The 19,619-nt window shown below is 42.3% G+C and overlaps 1 protein-coding gene across 4 annotated transcripts in view; it reads left to right on the top strand.

The window, feature by feature from the left end:
• Ndst3 (N-deacetylase and N-sulfotransferase 3) overlaps window positions 1-19,619 on the top strand; it is a 165,936-nt gene that overhangs the window by 127,474 nt on the left and 18,843 nt on the right. For 3 of the 4 annotated variants that reach the window (XM_017590786.3, XM_006233268.4, NM_001191716.1), the window contains 6 exons: window positions 2,352-2,534; window positions 4,761-4,857; window positions 8,264-8,387; window positions 12,377-12,551; window positions 16,107-16,277; window positions 18,314-18,423. In XM_017590786.3, coding sequence (XP_017446275.1) covers window positions 2,352-2,534; window positions 4,761-4,857; window positions 8,264-8,387; window positions 12,377-12,551; window positions 16,107-16,277; window positions 18,314-18,423 — 860 coding nt within the window. Of the gene's footprint in view, window positions 1-2,351; window positions 2,535-4,760; window positions 4,858-8,263; window positions 8,388-12,376; window positions 12,552-16,106; window positions 16,278-18,313; window positions 18,424-19,619 lie in introns of those variants that run through there. The other variant, XM_039102095.1, reaches the window with a different exon arrangement.

The following is a 19,619-nucleotide window of genomic DNA, read 5'->3' as shown; positions in this document are numbered from 1 at the left end:
CAATAAAGGGAAAATGGAACTAGAACTGACCGGGTTAATATGCATCTTTAATTAACGCACTTACAAGCAGACGTGAGTTCAAACACTAGAATCACATAAGTGGTCTATGTGCTTGTACTCCCAGTGCTGGGAAGGCAGAGACTGTGGATAGGAAGGGCTCACTAAATAACTTGCCTTCCGGTGAAGTGAAAGACCATGCCTCAAAGGAGGTGTGGAGGGTGAGACAGACAGCATCTGAGGAACAGTGCATGAGGTTGATCTCTGACCTCCATTTGTACACATGAACCTGTGTCTGCACACACAAAGCAGGGAGTAGGGACAAAAGTACTAGATGTTAGAAGAGAAGGGGTGACCAGAATCGTAACAGCCAGCCAGTGGCATATAGCTGTAACATTAATACCCTGAGACACTGTGAGTTTGGGACCAGCCTGGGGACCCTGACTCAACAAGAGGAAGAGGAGTGGGCACAGACTTGATGTTGTTTTTAAGGAAAGTAGCCAGAAAGGTAATTTCTTAAGGCTTCAGTTTTCAGAGTCAAAATAATAAAAAATGATGTGAATTGTTAGCAGACGGTGGCTGCATCGGCAGGCTAGTAACTATTTAAAACTCACCCTCCACACAGTTTATGAAAGACCTTTTCATGAAGAGAAGGTAGAACATAACTGAGTAATTGTGTTCAGGACTGGCACTTTTAGAGGCTCTACCCAGCAAACAATCAAAGCAGATGCAGAGACCTATAGCCAAACATTAGATGGAGCTCCCAGAGTCTTGTGGAAAGCTGAGGGAAGGATTGAGGAACCAGGAGGGGATGGGGACTGCACAGGAAGACCAACAAAGTCAACCAACATGGACCCGTGAGGGCTCCCAGAGACCGAACCACCAGTCAAAATGTGAGTTCAGGCTGGATCTAGCCCCCCCCCCCAGGTCCGTGTGGAGCAGCTGTGCAGCTTGGTCTTCATGTGGGTCCCCCAACAACTGAAGCAGACACTGTTCCTGAATCTGTGTCCTGCAGTGACTTGATGTGGGGGGGGGGTAATGCCCAGGGAGGGGGGCTTCCCTGAGGAGAACGGGAGCAGGGAATGGGGAGAGGATATGTGCAAGGGGTGCTGGGAAGAGAGGAGAGGTCGATTTGGGATGTAAAGTGAATAAAACAAGTTTTTAAAATACAAAAAAAGAAAAAGAAAATAGAAAAGAAGGAAGAGAAACAGAGAGAGGGAGGGAGGGAGAGAGAGAGAGAGAGAGAGAGAGAGAGCGCTGGGAAGTATAGACTATTGATGCCCCACCCTAACTTGTACAGATCTCTTTTCCGTGTGTCATTTCAGATCTCAGTGTGACTTTTGCTCATATTCCTGCCACATGATCTCTGAATTTTCTTGGATATTTCTTTCAGCCGTTTAAGCAGTGACCTGTTGTATTTTTGTTGTTGTTGTTACTATTAAGTAATTAAACAACACTCCATGCTTGGGGAAATTCCTCTTACCACACGAATTACTTGCTTTGTGACAGACAGAAGACTTTGTTCCGTTTACCCACAGCCAACCAACCAAAAATACTTGAATTCATTCAGGCTTTCTAAAATGTCCATTCTATATCCCTGATCAATTTAATCAAAACCCCTAGCAAGCACATTTACTTTATTATAAAAATAGCCCTCCCCCCATTTATCGTGGGTTTTTTCCAATGAGCAGCTTCGTTCTACATCAGCTTCATCTGCAGATTTTTATCTAGCTGAGCACCGAACAGTTTCTAAAGGAGATGTTTCCTGTGATGAATAAAGGGAGCCATGAATGCCAAAAAGACGTTAACATGTTACACGACACCATGTGGTAATATTGCAGTTCTAAGAAATGTAAACCAAGGGACAGTTAAATACCCTCGTTAATCATTTATATCCTTAACTGGAAGCACTACAACATAAATCAAGTTCAATAGATTGAAATTATAAAATCCCAACTCATGGAACCCTGCATCTTCAAGTGGCCGACAGTTAGGTTTCCATGAGGGCACTGTGTGTGCAGGCCTAGGCTGTGTTACTAAGGATGGCTTACTCTACCCAGGTAGCTGCGTAACAATGATTTTCTTAAAAGATTAAAAATTTTAAACTTGTTTCTATTAGGGAATATATTAACATTGCGGGGGGAAAAGCACATATTGAGCCTTGTCAATAACATACCTCACTGCACATTAATACAGTGAGAGTTTTTAGGATAAATACAAAGTCTAAAAACAGGTCATGATTGAAATCCTTATATAGACCATTTTAAAAAAAAACTGTGTAATATTGCTATGATCATGCTGCCCTCTGGTGTTAAAATAACCTGCTTATGCCAAAGTTGTTCTGCCTTTTTCAGATCAGTATTTTCATGACCCACTTGTCTAACTATGGAAACGACCGGCTGGGATCATACACATTTGTGAACCTAGCCAATTTCGTGCAGACCTGGACCAACCTGCGCCTTCAGACCCTGCCTCCGGCTCAGCTGGCTCACAAATATTTTGAGCTCTTTCCTGATCAGAAAGACCCTCTCTGGCAGGTAAAATCAGATCAATAAGTGGTATAAATAATTAATCCCACAAACGCAGTTCGTAGCTCCGTGAAGTTATTCCAATGCGAGAACTCAAAGACCGTGTAAGTGAAACTGTACATCTAGGAAACATTAAGATTTGAGAAACTACTTCCTATTGAATTGTAGGCCTATACTATTGCCGCACATTAAGCCACATTTTCTGTTTCTTTTCCCATTAGGAAGTATAGAATATTCGGTATGGGGTTCTGTAGGAGGTGATGTATCCAATCATGAGTGAGAAATCAATTTTCAGACTACCATAGGTTGAAAGTAGAAAATGATAAACAAGTTGTGTGTTAGGCAGTCAGCCAGCTAGTCAAACACACACACAATCAAACACACACAAACACACACACTCACACACACAAACACACACTCACACACACAAACAGACACAGACACACACACACTCACACACACAGATACACACACACAGACACACACAATCAAACACACACACACAAACATACACACTCACACAGACACACATACACACAAACACACACACAAACACACACACAATCAAACAGACACACACACTAACACACAGATACACACACACACAGACACACACACAATCAAACACACACACACAATCAAACATACACACACAAACACACACAATCAAACACACACAAACACACACACTCACACACACAAACACACACTCACACACACAAACAGACACAGACACACACACACAGATACACACACACAGACACACACACTCAAACACACACACAATCAAACACACACACAAACACACACAATCAAACACACACAAACACATACACTCACACACACAAACACACACACTCACACACAAAACAGACACAGACACACACACACTCACACATACAGATACACACACACACACACTCACACACAAACACACACTCTCAGACACAGACACACACACAGAGACACACACACTCACACGCAGACACACACGTGTGCACATGTACACGCACGCACACACACACACACACACACACACACCTGTAGTTACCAGTCCACAGTCCACGTTCACGGCTCTCTGGATTGAGCCCAGGGCCCAGAGCCTATATTGCTCTGCAGCTGGTTTCGCAGGCATCGTTTCTTCTCAGCAACTACAATTTGCGGCGTGTTAGACACTTGAAAACGCACACAATTTTCCCACTAATTCCATACCTCAGTTTTAAACTGAAGTCATTATCATTGTGGGACAGTGGCTTAAAACAAACTGTTATACAGAATAACAAGCAAATGAAGTGCTTTCCTTTGTCTTTGCTCCACATCAGCAAATTTATTTAATTCACATATCTGTAGTGCTAACTGACCAGAAGGGAAACGCGGACCTGTTTGTTCATTCATAAAATAGAACATTAGAACGCTGTTCTTATTGCTAGTGTGTTCTAGATACAACTACGCAGTCTGGCTGCTTTAAATAGAGCAGAAAGTAGCCTTACGATAGCACTTCACACTCACCTTACGGTTCTGCTAAAGGTTGGTACTTTTAGCATCATAGTTGGCAAAGTTACATTTTTTAGATTATAGTTACCAAATTTTGGAGGTAGCTGGAAGAAATGAACTGCCTCTTTAAATTAGGGTGGTTTGATCCCTCTCCTCTTCAAGAAAACTCACTTGCTTAGAGTAAAAATAACATAAGATCTAGGGAGAACCTTAAATGGAGTGATTTAGTGAACACTGAGAGTATATCTCCCTTTAGACCAGTGGGTCTTAACCTTCCTAATGCTGTGACCCTTTAATACAGTGCCTTATGCTGTGATTACCCATGAATTATTTTCATTGCTACTTTATAACTGTAATTTTGCTAGTTTTATGAATCATACTGTAAATAATTTTGGAGACAGAGGGTTGGCAAAGGGGTCGAGACCCACAGGTTGAGAACCACCGCGCTGGTGTAACAGACTTAAAGGAGAGAGGGTAGCAACAGAATTATCCGGAACAGAAAAACATGACACCCTGGGCACTTGGCTGTTTACCCCCTTCCTCTCAACTGAAGGATAGAGAAATCCCTCCAGAACTTCCGCGATGCCACCTCACAGCCTTTTCAGCTTCCAAAAGAAACCCCTTGCATATCGTCCTGTCTCCTCTGGTATCTTAAATCTTGGAGAGCCTAGATCTCAAACGGACTCACACACAGCACACACAAAAGAAAAAAACACATCTCTCTATTCCTCTCCCATATAGAATCCCTGTGATGACAAACGCCACAGAGACATTTGGTCTAAAGAAAAAACCTGCGATCGCTTACCAAAATTCTTGGTAATAGGACCCCAGAAAACTGGTGAGAACTTTTAATATTATTATTAAATAATGTAAGGTAACTAGCCAGTGAGTCCTTGTTGCAGGGGGACCTCCATCCTCCTGTAAAGCTAATGAAGGAACCACATTCATTTCTCTGATGCAGCCTTGTTCAGCTGAGTATTAAAGGCTTTGTTTAGAAGGAAAAGGGAGAAACGTCAGTTGAAAGACGCAGCAGTTGATATGCTATATGTCTCTCTCTTTTTTTTTCAAAGATCATACTCCAGAAGTGTAGCTAACATTTCTAAAATTAAAACAAATTTTGTGTTTAGGAAGTGATTGACAGGATTTGCTCAAATGCCAAGAAAGACATGTATAAGTACCTGGATCTGTACAGGAAATCTTTTCCAAGCAAACAGTCTCCTTTCCAGATACTGTCTACTTTTCTTGCAGAGGTGACTTAAAAAATAAAATCTAAAAGATGTTTGACAAGCAGAATTCCTAGACATAAACAAAACTTTCTGCTATCAAGGAGTTTTAGTCATGCCCAGGAGGCATCGTTCTACACTTTTCTTAAATTGGTATGCAGTTTTTCCCCCCATAAAATTCTTGTTTCTGTAAAACTCTATATTAAAGAGAAGCCCAGTGGAAGTTTTAATGCCAAACATTTGAGCTGTGCTTTGCACGATAAATTACTTGGGGCTCTTGGATTCTGGCTTCATAGAAAACAGCCACAGAAGCCCGCACCGAGTGGGTAATCCCCTCCCTCATCTCCGAAGACCACTGAGAATTCTGTGCGAGATTTGCAGACTCGGATGCTTCATTATCTCTAATGCCGTTTGCAAATAGTCAGAGAGCGTGGCGTAAGAGCGGCAGACGTCCCTTCCCTTGCGTGTTCTCTCACCGTTATCTACTGAATCGCAACCGAAGTATCCTCAGCGGCTCCCTCTGCAGTCATGTAACCAACCCCCACCTCCCCGCCATTACTCACCACCCCTGTCTGAATCTCCGCATGCCCAGTTTGCATCCGAGCTCTACCCAGTTTGCGTCCGAGCCCTGCAGGACAAGTTGCTTCTCCTACCACACTAGATGCTGACACTGTGCTATCAGGCGTAGAGAGCAGAACTACTGCTGAGCATGCTAAACTCCACTGGGTTTCCAAATATTTATGTTGCTGTTTGGATGTGACATTTGTCTTTGGCATAAAAATCTTTATAGAAAATTATCGTTTTATGGATATTAATTTTTCAAGGTTTGGGGAGATTTTTTTGTATAATTTACCTGAGTCAATAAAGTGTATCCGTTCTAAACACAGAATCAGGAAAATGTTACAGGCCTGTGTTTGGGTAGTATTTCCACACAAAATGACTTCAGAACCTTTATGAGACCCTAATAGTCTTTTCTTCCCTAATAGACAGACTGGTAAGCTAAGACACAGAGTTCCCAAAGCTAGTAATACTAAAAATGCAACAAAATGTTTGGGCCTAGGACTCCCCTGACCCTTGATCTCTTACTGTGACTTTCAGTTGGGACAGTCTGTCCATCTGTCTGTCAGTCCTGACGTGGTGTCTTCCCCATCCCACACCGTTGTAAATTTTAGATACTCTTTCACTCTTCTCCTTGTTAATTTTTTTTTTAAAAAAGACAATCAATGTAGCAGAAGTGTAGATGTCAGAGAGCTTTGTAGAAGCGCAAATCCCTGATTCACACCTTAGGCCTACTGAGTCAGGCCCCTGGGATGGGGACAGATGTGACTCGGCCACAGCCTGAGTTTGAGGATCGGTGTTGGGTCAAGGTGCTGAAGAACACTGGTGTTGTCTCAGATGTCCTTACTTCCCATCCCATGTGGCCTTCTTGACTGTGGGCAAAGTGCTTGCTCTTGACTTAGATATATATTCTTGGTACACTATGTCTTTTAATTCTTTCTTCAGACAGTCTTGTTGCTTACTGCTATTTGAACCAAGTGTATACTGTACAGATATTGTATGTACAATGGCAATTTTAAAGAAAACTTTAAGTAATAAGAAAATACCCAATTTTGCACACAGGACAGCATAGTACCATTGCTGGCAAAATTAGGGTGGCACTTTTTGCACCTGAGAGATTGTTCTTGCTATCTTTTGACCTGAAATAAAATTGAGAGAACACAGTCCATTAGATCACAACAGTTAGACCACATGAGTGTGTAGAAACTGTGGGGAACACTTCTATCCTAGGACTACTGAATGCATAGACAAGAGATACCTTTTGGCAATGACATTGCAAACACAGTCACAGTTGCAAATAACTGTAAATATTGGGAAAACTGAGCTCAAACTGCCTTTCTTTCTGCTTTAGTAGTCTGAGCTACAACCTTTTTTTTTTAAATCTCCTGATTTATATGAAGACACTTACTTTCCACCTTATAAAATGACTCCCAAACTGTGTAAGTGCCTGTGGTACACCATTCTCCTCTCAATAAACGTAAATGCTGTGCTATGGCACGGAAAAGAACACCACATCTCTTCAAACTTAACAATTTAAATAGTTTTTGCCCATTCGTGGTGTGTAGGCACACTCAAGTGTATGCAAACTTGTTAAAAGATTAAATTCTAAATTCTTCATTAGCTTTCATTGGCCTCTGGAATGACATTATGTCAACGTTTATATCATATCAAACATTACATCAAACAAGTATAAGTTTAGGTGATGAACTATATCAAGTAATGATATAGTTCACTTACATTTTTTTTCATTTCTAATTTTTAAAATGGAGTTATAGGATGCCTTCTATTTCATCGTTTGCTCTTTATTTGTTCTTCGCTCATGCAATGAATCCTACCAGATCCTCCATTCTTCCCACACGCACTCCACCTCTTTCTCCCCTAGATCCACAGTTCAGAAAAGAACAGGCTTCACAGTGATATCAACAGAAGATGGCATGATACGTTACAATAAGAGTAGGCAGAAACCCTGACGTCAAGCCTGCCTAGCAAGTAGATAAGGGTCCCAAAACAGGTAAATGAGTCAGAGACACTCCCACTCGTGTTCTTAGGAATCCCCCAAGGACACCAAGCTAAACAACTGGGGCATGTACACGAAGGATACAGGATGTCTTTTTTACATCACAGAAAATCTGTGAAATAGACGAGGCAGATGGTTTTTTTTTTCTTTAAGAAAACTGCAATAAAGAAAAGCTAACAACCAAAGTCACAGATGGCACCCGTGACAAAGCTAACATCAAAAGTCCATTTTCCCAACACTGTCCCCCACTCACCTCTCATCCCTCGACCTCTGCTGGTGAGAATGTGCCTCCCATTCGCTGCAGGTTGTCTGTTCAGTTTGCTGGGGAGTACCTTGAAAGAATATGCCTAGATGGTTATAATACTAAGCTTATTAGTGACTGAGTTACTCACGGCAGGAAAGCGTCGTCTCCACTGGTTGATTTCTGATCTCTGCTGTCATTTCAGGTACCACTGCCTTGTGTCTGTTCCTGATTATGCATCCTTCCATCCTTAGTAACTCCCCCAGCCCAAAATCCTTTGAGGAGGTACAGTTCTTTAATAGAAATAACTACCACAGGGGGATTGATTGGTAAGATGGGTTATTAGTATAAATCTAAAAGTATATGTACCATGCACAGTAGAAACTTAGTGCTAATATTTAGAACCACAGAAGTTTGTGACTACAGATAAAAATGCATGCTACACATATTACAAATTGACTGAACAGCATGTTAAAAAAAAAAGCCCAAAAGTCATTCATATCAAGGCTTTCCGGCTCACAGGAGGGCTTCTCGCCTTGGGAGACCTATGTGTCGATTGGTATCAATTATTCTTGAAGGTAATTGCAGGCGTACATTCAGAGAAATAGTGTAAGCCCCAGGAATGTTACTCCGCCCTTGTGCACCTCTCATGGAGTAATGCTGTGGTCTGAACACATCATTTACCATCACGCTTTGATGAAATAAGCAAAAAGTAACTAGAAATGGAAATGTGTCTATATTTCAAGAATTATGAAAGCTATAAAACAATTTTAAAGGTATAAATAAAAAACTAATTTTTACTTTTGAGTTAAAGTCTGTTAAGTATCCAGAGAAAATGGTTAGAATCAGAAGAAATGATAGAGTATATATAATGTAATGTAATGTTATATAATATAATAATAAAGCCTCTGTGATCAGGCTTGTTGCATGATCTCAATTTTCTAAAGATCAACTATGCCAAGAGGTCCCAGTGGTTGATCTGTAGGAAGACTAGTGGGTGAGTATTACTTGAGCATCTATAGACATTGCACACTAATTGTCCTATTGTTCATGGCCAAATTCTTCTACGCACTGTTAGATATTATTAACTGTTTGCGCGGTGTGTAATAGGCTAGCAATTACTCTGACCTCTGACACCACTTTCTCAAGTGGAACAGAACATGGACATTGGGACAAAATGAGAAGGGGAAAAAAACTTCTTTAGAAGTAAATCCTGGCAAAATCCTTGTCCATCCTGCAACTTAAAAATAATCAATTCTTTCATCAATTATATCAATCAAATGTGTCAGTACTGTAATAAAAAGTAGATTTTCTTCAAATAGTCTACAAGAAGATGAGTAACTAAATATAACTCAGTAGGGTCAGGATTGTAGCTTGGTGATAGAGTGAGACTAGTATACGCAGGGCCTGGGTTCAGTCCTCAACACCACAAAACCTAAGTAAATAAATGAAAATGAAAAAGGGGAACGCATCATAGATCTGAATACGGCTCACCAAAAGTGCCCCCCAAATACTTCTGATTGACAAATTACACATTATAAAAGGCAATTTATGCAAATAATAGATAATGGTGACTGTGAGTGTCATTTTCTGATGGTAATTATAGCTTCGTTCTCAGCAGCATCAAATGCGTTCACCGGCAGACTGCCAGGCCTCCCTGGGAAACAGCACCCCATCAGCTGTGCTTTGGGGATTTTGATTCCACAGGACTGAAGATTGTGTGTCTCATAGTTCTGGGACCATTTTCATAATTGGCTTACACACACCTAATTAATCTAGGTGCATGAATCCGCTTTTGTTTTAAGATCTGGGTAAAGCTAGGACTGCCTTAACTGGCAAGCAGTCTAAGCGCAGACATAGGGTCCAAACCAGGTAGGCCAAATGACAAGTTTTGAATTCCATCTCAGACAAGGTAGTCAAAACCTACATTGAAAGTGTCTCAGGAAAACATCTGACTTAATCGTGCTTGTATGTTTTATCTGTTATGATTCACGATCTAACATTCTTTTCTAATGCATAGGGATATAGAGGAGCTAAAATGGCGTGTAGACAGCCATAGAGTCCTGCTAACATTTGGACCTTTGATGGTTATAACCTGGCTTTGAGTACAGTCAACTGAAGATTCTCAGGATCAGAGCCAGGAGAGGTGTCTGAGTGTGAAAGGGACTTGTTAGAGATGGAAGGAGAGGGCACCCGGGAGCGTGCTGGCCCATAGTCTAGCATAAATGACAGGTCCCATGAAGGAACATCTCAAGAAAAGTAATATGGAGAATAATAAGACAGCAACAGTGTCATCCTCTGATCTCCACATATGCATGAAGGGATAAGCACACATGTGCACACACACAGACACACACACACACACACACACACACACACACACACACACACACATCACATGCAAATAAAAAACTAAAGAAGCTATTCAGTGTCCATGTAAATCACAAATAAATATGGAGTGCTACAAAAAGTATGTCCTTTAAATTGCTTTTCTTTTCTGCTAAAGCCTTAGGCCTTTCAGAAGCCTGAAGCTTGAGGGAGCTGTAGTCATGTGAAACCCCTAAAATCACTAAGTCCCTGTAATATGCTTGCTGACTCTTTGGCTATCCCAAGTACTTAATCTCCAAGAGTGATCTTGCCCGGTGAAACTTCAGGTCCGGTTCTGGAAATGTGGACCAGAATCTCTTGCATTTGCCAGTTTACTGATCAAATATTTCTCAAGTTATCTGCTCCCTTCAACTCCTAGAGAATGTGAAAATATGGGCAAACAGATGGAGTCCGTTTTCTTTTTTTTTTTTTCTTTTCTTTTTTTTTCCGGAGCTGAGGCCCAAACCCAGGGCCTTGCACTTGGTAGGCAAGCGCTCTACCACTGAGCTAAATCCCCGTGCGAGTCTCTGAGACTAGAGAAAATCAACAGCATCAGGCCAACATCCAGGCAGACTGTAAGGGCTTTTTGAAGGCTGGCCTGTTACATGTATAAAAGACAAATGGGAGCGTGGATGCCTTTCGCTGTTGAAAGCTATCTAATATCAGCACCACTGTGCTTTCTATTCATTACTTTTTGGACGGTTTTTCAGAAGCAGGTTTGAGATAAGCTTGTAGCCAACAGACACTCATTATAACCCAGCCTCTAGAAGCAGTATAAGCTTCAAATAAGAAGGCCAAAATGCAGCACTTCTGGAAATAGAGCGTATACTCAAGAGTTAGCACATCAAACGCCCCTCAAATGTTTTAATCTTTTTCCCTGTAAAAGGGAGCCAAATGACCTGGGCAAAGGGACAGCCCCTGTAACACACAGCAAGATTTTGCTGCTCTAGGTGTCTAGACGTTTCTGTGTGATAACGACTGGAATCCTAACAGGCGCCCTGGTTAATAGACAATTCTACATGGGCTTAGAGTCCCATGAGCTTTCAGGTGAGATGAACACACTGTGGTCACTGAGGCCATCATGGAAATATTGAAGACTGGTGCTCAGGAATTATTAAACTCATCCTAAGTGGTGGTGGCCCGTGAGTTGAAGGCAGGAAGGAGCAGGGTGAGGCCATTATTATAAAATGTAACTCCTAGAAATTAAAATAGAAACAAAAGCCTTTTCTTCTAAATGTTTTCCCTTCCTGCTATAGAAATACCCACGAGCATGAGCTGATGTAGCTAGGCCTGAGCACTTTTGCAGGGATGGAACTGTAAGCATCTCTGTGTTGGAGCTGGTGGGTGTTGCTGGGTTCACCCTTGTGGTGATTTCACTGCTCATTACCCTCCGGGGAACGGGGCCTGGATTAGGGAGGCTTTGATGAGGTTTTGTGCTAAATTCTAAAGAGAAACATCGTAGCATGGCCATTTTAAAAGGAAACAAATAGACCCTATCACTCTGTGCTTCTACACTCTATGATTAAATATATCAACCAGCCCCAGTGGTTGGAGTGACTATTACTGTGACAACAAAAGCTATCTTGTATGAATTATTTTGAAGGTCTTTTAACTAAATGTACGTCTGTTTCATGGTATTCTCTTTGGTCAGGGTTCTCTGAGCCATTTTTCTGTTTAGTTGCATTTTGCACAGGAGCTGCGGTTTGGTTATTTTTTTCTATATCCTTTGTTGCCCCATAATTTTTTCTCTGTAATTAAGCAAAACAAAAAAAAATAGTTTGTTGGATAACTTTCTTGGTGTTTTGAGCATGTTTCCTTTGCCAACTGTCACAGAGAAAAGATTGGTTGTCAGTTTTTTAGGGGCAGATGAATTTCTTGGCCACCTTAAATGTCTTCAGTCACCAGCATAGAAACGTAAGAGGCTTGTTTTGAAAAAGATACTCCTTTCTAGGTACATGGATTTCTTCCCAGTCCCATCTAATGTCACCACTGACTTTCTGTTTGAGAAGAGTGCTAATTACTTCCATTCAGAGGAAGCTCCTAAGAGAGCTGCTTCTCTAGTCCCGAAAGCCAAGATCATCACCATACTCATTGACCCGTCAGACCGAGCGTACTCCTGGTACCAGGTAAGGAAAAAACGTGCCCAACAGAGAGAAGGAGAGTTTGTACAGTGGAGGGTCATTTCTGGCAAAACTGTTACTTCCTATTGGAGGGCCAATTATCTTGAATGGGTGCATCAATCCTCCATGCATATGGAGTTACGCATGTCTGTGTGTGCGTGCGTGCGTGCGTGCGTGCGTGCGTGCGTGCGTGCGTGCGTGCGAGCCCGTACATAAAGAAGTCTGTTTCTCAGGAGCATTCCACCTTGGTTTTGGGACAGGCTGTCTCACTGAGAACTCCCTGGTTAGGCCATACAGTCTGGCCATTGAGCCCCAGGGATCTGCCCTCTGCCGCCCAAGCACTGAGATGGTAGGCACACATCGTCACATCTGCCTTTGTATATAAATTCTGAAAATGAATCTCAGGCGCTTCCATTTTCAGGGCAAGCAGTGCGCCATCTGAACTGTCCCCAAGCCCAGCCTCTCAGATTTGGATAGAAGACATTCTAGTTAACTGATATGTCCAACAAAGCAGATGGTTTATTCTTGGTTTCCCATAAGACACAAACACTATCAAGGTTTTTTTTTATCCGTTTGATAACTTAATAAAATGGATTATTGTAATGAATTGCAATTGAAAATATATAACAAAATATCACATGTGTGTATACAAGTGTATTTAAGGTAAATGTAATAATTTAAAATCATTATTTTCTTCAAGCACATGAATAAATTACAAAGGGCTAAATAGGTTTTTTTTTAATGCGTGTTTTATAAGTTGTAAGGTCTCTGTGGCAACACTATCATTATGTGTCAAAAGCAGCCCTAGAATGTATGCAAGGAACACAGCTCGGTTCAGTAAAGTGCTGGCCCAGCTCCAAGGGAGCATCAGTAACTGCTTCTACCAGTAAAGCAATGGGCAGGCAATGCGTATACAGAATCCTTCATCCCTGAAAGTTCAGCCTGTCCAAACTGCTCTACGCCTTTTTCCCATGTGCTTATTGTCTCCGTGTCCCCGAGGTCTGCTGGGACTTGGCAAAGGCTCTGTCGCTGTGAGATAGTTCAACATACCCTTAGGAAGTCTTTAAAAGGTGCAGTGATATTTTAATCACCTAATAAAAAGCAGACAAAATTAAACATGCATATACAGCAAAATTGAATTTTCATGTTCTTAATCACTATGAATCTTTAGATACTTAATCTTTCTCATTTCTATAATTTTGGGGATTTTTTTATTTTTTGAGACAAAGAATCACATAGCCCAGGCTGGCCTAGAATTTGCTACATAGCAGAGGATAACTTTGACCTCCTCATCCTGCCTCTACCCCTCAAGTGCTAGGATGACAGGCCAGCACTACTGAGTCTGGCTGATGATTTTTAAATACATCCCCAATATTCATATTTCATTTGTAATGGTCTTTGAGTTATTAAAAGTGTTAATAGAGATTAACACTGCTTTTGGTTTTTTGGAGAAACAGCATGTCTGAATAATCATAAAACAATAAAGATGTAAATAATGCACAAACTCAGTCAGTGATAAAATCTGACTTGGAAGCAACTTAGATTTATTAACTGAGGTTATCCGAGCATTAGAGGAAGCACTGGGCGATCTTTAGAGTAGGGAATGGTTTGTCAGAGAAAAAAACAATGGAATGTTTCAATAGTACAAATAGAGCTATATGTCAAAGGGTCATCAACAGGACAAGGCAGAAACAGAGGCTGATAAGCTATTGCCCTAGAAACTGTAATCTTTTTTTTTTTTTTCGGAGCTGGGGACCGAACCCAGGGCCTTGCGCTTCCTAGGCAAGCGCTCTACCACTGAGCTAAATCCCCAACCCCAAAACTGTAATCTTAAGATGAACGTGGAAAGCCCTGTTAACAAAAACATGTTATCTGAGACTCTGATGGTCATCTCTCTCTGAGGTTAGACATATAGTTGATTGCCCGTGTTCTAAGTGGCTCACACAGGTCAGAGCCTCCTGGATAAATGCATGTTATACTGACACTGGTGTGGTTTCAGACAGCTAGCTTTTTTTAAAGATTTATTTTCTTTTTAACTATATGTGTGTACGGGTTTGTGCATTAAATGGAGGTGCCAAAAAAAGAGGCCAAAAGGTGTTGGATCCCCTGGAGCTTAACTTACAAGTGGTTGTGAGTTGCCTGTCGTAGGTGCTAGGAACTGAACTCAGGTCCTCTGCTGTCTGAGTACCTGCTTTTAACCACTGGGTCAACTCTCCAGCCCCCAGTAGTCAACGTCTTGACAGGTGTGCTGTCAGAGAATAGTATTCCAAAGCGCTGTGTTCTTTTATATTTAGCAAAAGCAGTTATTCCAGGTTCACAAGTGGAAGGAGCAGTCACAGGAAGGGATAGGCTTTAGAGAGGCAATAATAAAAGAAAATCTACAGGAGAGGGAATGGAGCCATTGAAAAACTAAGGTCACAGAAACCCATACCCTCATGTCAATCTTCTATGCCAAACCCAGAACCATCTCTCGAGCCAAGTAGGCATCAAATTGCAAGGTGACAGATTTCATTTTGTGCCATCTACTCTTTCCAAAAAGTATCTGGGGAGAAAAGAAAGGCACCTTGATTGGCTCAAAAAGAAAGAAGAAAAGTGGAGTTTGGCAACCACTTAGCCCCCAGAAAGTAAGAATGAGTTCATACACATGCAGAGAGACAGAGACCGAGAGAGAGAGAGAGAGAGAGAGAGAGAGAGAGAGAGAGAGAGAGAGAGAGAGAGAGAGAACCCAAGGCTTTTGACTAAGGAAACATCATAAATATTACAAACAAATCAGTCTACAGAGGGTGAGCAGAAGCCGGCAGGGCCTGCCGTGCAATAACTGAAATTCCAGTTGCCACAAATGTGCTCTTCCACTACGTATGGTGAACAGCCACAGACTGGCACCCGTGCCTGAGTGCTTAGTGATCGATTTGAAGAAAACGGGATGGTTGTTGAGCCCGTGGGCCCGAGACAGAGCCATTAGGAAACATTTTCATATTTCAGTTGCTGCTCTCTGCGTTTCCTTATTCTGGTTCTCCACAAAGGTTGCCATTAGATAGAATAACCTGGGCTTTTAAATGCTCCGTAATGTGGGCTATGGTCTGTAAATCTCACATAATGGGCATGCCAGAGTTTGCAGCAGCTTCTCCATTTAAAGGAGCCAATCGGGCTTTCTAATCAAAACCTGCCTTTAGAGTAGGGTTAGCAGGCTGCTCTATAGGAAACACGTTCACTGAGTGTGATAAGTGTCTGATTATGGGAAAGAAACACTGCCTCTCATGAATGTTTTGAAAGTGTACTCTCAGAGCAAAATGTGGCAGAACTCTAAGACATTGGTTAAGAAACCCTATAAACAACAATTCAGCCCCTATTCCCTAAATTTCCAAAATGTCCAGTCTCACCAGGGTATTAACTTTAAACTTTAATGCTCTGAGCACAGTGTTACCTTTTATTAATTTTAAAACAAATAACTGTCCAGTAATACACCATTCCTCCTTTAGCTTTGAGACTTGTCAAAGATTGGGTTTGCATCATTCATGCTGACAGTTGAAGTTAGTTTAATTGCCCGCCTTTTTGTTGTAGCATCAGCGATCCCACGAAGACCCCGCAGCTCTGAAATTTAGCTTCTATGAAGTGATCTCTGCTGGGCCCAATGCACCCTGGGAACTCCGAACCCTGCAGAAGAGATGCCTGGTCCCTGGATGGTACGCCAGCCACATCGAGAGATGGCTTGTTTATTTCCCTCCATTTCAGGTATGAAGCCACTGCGACTTACAGCCTATGGTATCCTCGTTAAGTGTATAGCTTTGCCTCAAACACAGAAGAAATGTTCACTCACTAAAACATTGCTAGGTTTTCTCCTTCAGTTGCAAACAATGATACTGGCAGAGAAAAACAGGCACATGTTGAAAAAAATGGATTAAATTTTCTAAGAGTATCTCAGGCTAATTCTTCCTGATCAACTTGTTGGCATTAGCATGCCATCCCTGGCTGCGTGAGATCTGAAAGGCATTGGCTTGTTAAGTCCTATTCTGACATGAATGAAGCTCGAGGAGAAGGGATGTCTTCTCCAAGTCAGACAGACATTATTTTGTTTAATGGGAACCATGATCTCTCTTCTGAAACACCTTGCTGAAGTCTTCAGCGTCCTGTTCCTCTCGTCCCTTGCTTTGTCTCTTCCCCTTGGCTTCAGCGTCCATAAACATTCAGTCCCTACTCTGGATTGCATAAGCAGCACCGTGACACCAGAAGTCAGTCCTGTGCCTCTAAAACCATGTGTCCAATATGATGGCTGTGACAACCTATGGCTAGTTAAACATATAACAGTTAAGTAAAACCTCAAACTCAGCTCACTTTCATTAGCTGCCTGTGAAAGCAGAATAGCTTCATGTTAGATACAGCAGTCTGTCCAGATAACAGTAAGTTCTATTGAACGACCAGTGTAGACTAGCCAAAAACACTGGAAGGGGGGCTTTGACAAAGTCATGTGACAAGGTCCCATCATGGCCTACTGTCATTTCGTCATGCTGGGTTATCCGTCACCACACACCAGAGAAACAAATTCTTTCTCTTGGTTTTGGTTTTGTTGCTGTTGTTTGCTTTGTTATCCTGAGGCAGGGACTCATTCTACAGCACAGACTGACCCCAAGCCCACAGAAGTCCTCCTGCTCCAGCCTCCCAAGTGGTGGAATTACATGTGTGGCCCCCTTTAGTTTCTCTATCACCATTATTATTGTTGTTGTTGTTATTGTTATTATTAATTTATTTTTATGTATGGGTCCGTGTGGACGTTCATTGCATGTACGTGGGTTCCTTCAGATGCCAGAAGACAGAGTCAGATCACGTGGAACTGGAGTTACAGGAGATTGAAAACGACCTTATGTGGGCTCTGGGTACTGACCCTGGCTCCTCTGTGAGAGTGTTATGTATCTGTAACCACTGGGCCACCGCTTCAGCCCCTCCCACTCCTTGTTCTTGCCTTGTTGGGTGGTTTGAGACAGGGTTTTTCTGAATAGCCCTGACCATCCTGGGACTCACTCTAGATAGAGCTAGGGGTTCAAACTCGGCGATCCACCTGCCTCTCTGCCTCCTGATTGCTGGGACTAAAGGCACTGCCGAGTGACATTCATTTCTTGAGCAGCATTCTGCCCATATTCATGTCTCTGGGAATTGTGCCTTCTTCCATACAGTTATCAAAGGATTTCTCAAATGCTGCTCCTGAATGGAACTAGGGAATGATAGGTTCTCTGTGTCATTACACCTGGGCTTATTGTAAATCCTTCTATTCAGGAGATGGAGTCACAGCAATGAGGAGGGGGGTGGTTGCTGTTTTAGACACAGGGTCGCTTGCTATTCCTGGCCTCGGGCTCACAATCCTCCTGACTTGCTCTCCTGAGTGCTGAGATTTGAGGCAGAAGCCGGCACTCTAATTTAATTGGAAGCTTTGTTCTGTGGTAGTCATCTGTCCCAGGATGAGCGACTCAACCCTTGAGTTGGGAACTTACAGTCACATTCCTAAGCACGCTCTGTCCCCATTACTCTCATAGCTTTCATATCATTTCCCTGATTTGTCATTTAACATCAGAATGCTTAATTAGCTTGACTTATTTCCAAGGCACTAGTGAAAACTATTTTTGGCACCCCCCCCACCTCCCAACAATGTATGCTGTTCCCTAAGGGCAATGCACAAACAAGTTTAGAATATAGGAATTTGTTATTATACAGTTGACACATGTGTTCTTCAACGTCCATGTCTTTTTCTTTTCTTTATTATTCCTTTGGTAATTTAGCTGCTAATCATTGACGGGCAGCAGCTAAGAACTGCCCCTGCGACAGTGATGGATGAAGTCCAGAAGTTTCTAGGAGTCTCGCCTCATTATAATTACTCCGAAGCTTTAACGTAAGTTCATATCCTATTAATTTTCTGAAGTTTCGGCAAGGAACTGATTGTAAAGAAACAGTAGTTGGGTGATATGACTAGCTGATTAGTGGGGATTTTTTTTTTTGAACGTTGACTATTTTCTAGGCTGACATTTTCCAATTGAGAAAGAACATTTAGACAGTGTGACAAAGAAATGTCCTCGATAATCTTGATTTCCGACTTGGCAAATATTTCCCCTAGAATGAACATGGAAGGGAAAAGAAAATAGTTGTGGCTCATTAAACTAACAAAGAACCCTAGAGGAAGCTACTTGAAATAAGAAGCTGCCTTGGATGGCTGTGTCAACTTGACACAAGCTAGAGTCATCTGAAAGGAGGAAACCTCAACTGAGAGAATGCCTCTAAAACATACAGCTGTAAGGCATTTTCTTAGTTAGTGATTGATGCTGGAAGGCCTAGCCCACTGTGGGTGATGCTGTTCCTGGGCTACGGGTCCTGCTTTCTCTGGCCTTCAGGCCAGTAAGCAGCAGACCTCCATGGGCTCTGCATCAGCTCCAGCCTCTAGGTCCCAGTCCTGCTTGACTGAGTGTCTGTCCTGACTTACCAGGATGAAGGATATGGTGCTGAAACATAAGCCAAACAAACCCTTGCCTCCCCCAGGTTGCTTTGGTCATGGTGTCTCATCACAGAGACAGTAACCCTAAGTCCAGCGGTAGGAGCAGAACACACTTAGTAGGTGATATTGGAATTTCTTGGGAGCATGAAGACATGACTGGCACAGCATAGGAAGTGATTCTGTGGCTTTCAGGAACAATGTCATGACAAAAACAATAGCAGAGTCTAGTGGTTGGCTGGATAGGAGGAGGGGCACTGTGATTAGCCTAAGCTTGCTTCCCTGTCTTCCTGGCCTTTGCCCACTGGGAATCTGACCCTGCCCCCCTCCTTTCAACAGTTAGCAGCACTGGTTTGGGTTTGGTTTTGTCGCTTGGGCAGAAGGTTTGGTTTGTTTGGGGCCGGGTTGGGGGGGGAGGGGTTGTTTGCTAGTTTTCACTGGTTTTTCCAGGTAGCTGACTAGAAACTAGGACTCAGGTGAGGAAAACTAAGCAGCAGAATTTTAAGGAAGTATTATCTCTTACACAGGGTCTGTACCTTCACTTCTGTACCCTCGGTCTTCCTTACATCACCCCCTCTCCTCCTCTGCAGTCTGTCGTGAGG

The sequence above is a fragment of the Rattus norvegicus genome, chromosome 2 (assembly GCF_036323735.1).
Source record: "Rattus norvegicus strain BN/NHsdMcwi chromosome 2, GRCr8, whole genome shotgun sequence".
Lineage (NCBI taxonomy): Eukaryota > Metazoa > Chordata > Mammalia > Rodentia > Muridae > Rattus > Rattus norvegicus.
Note: the sequence above shows the minus strand (reverse complement) of the source record. Positions and strands in the feature narration are given on the sequence as shown.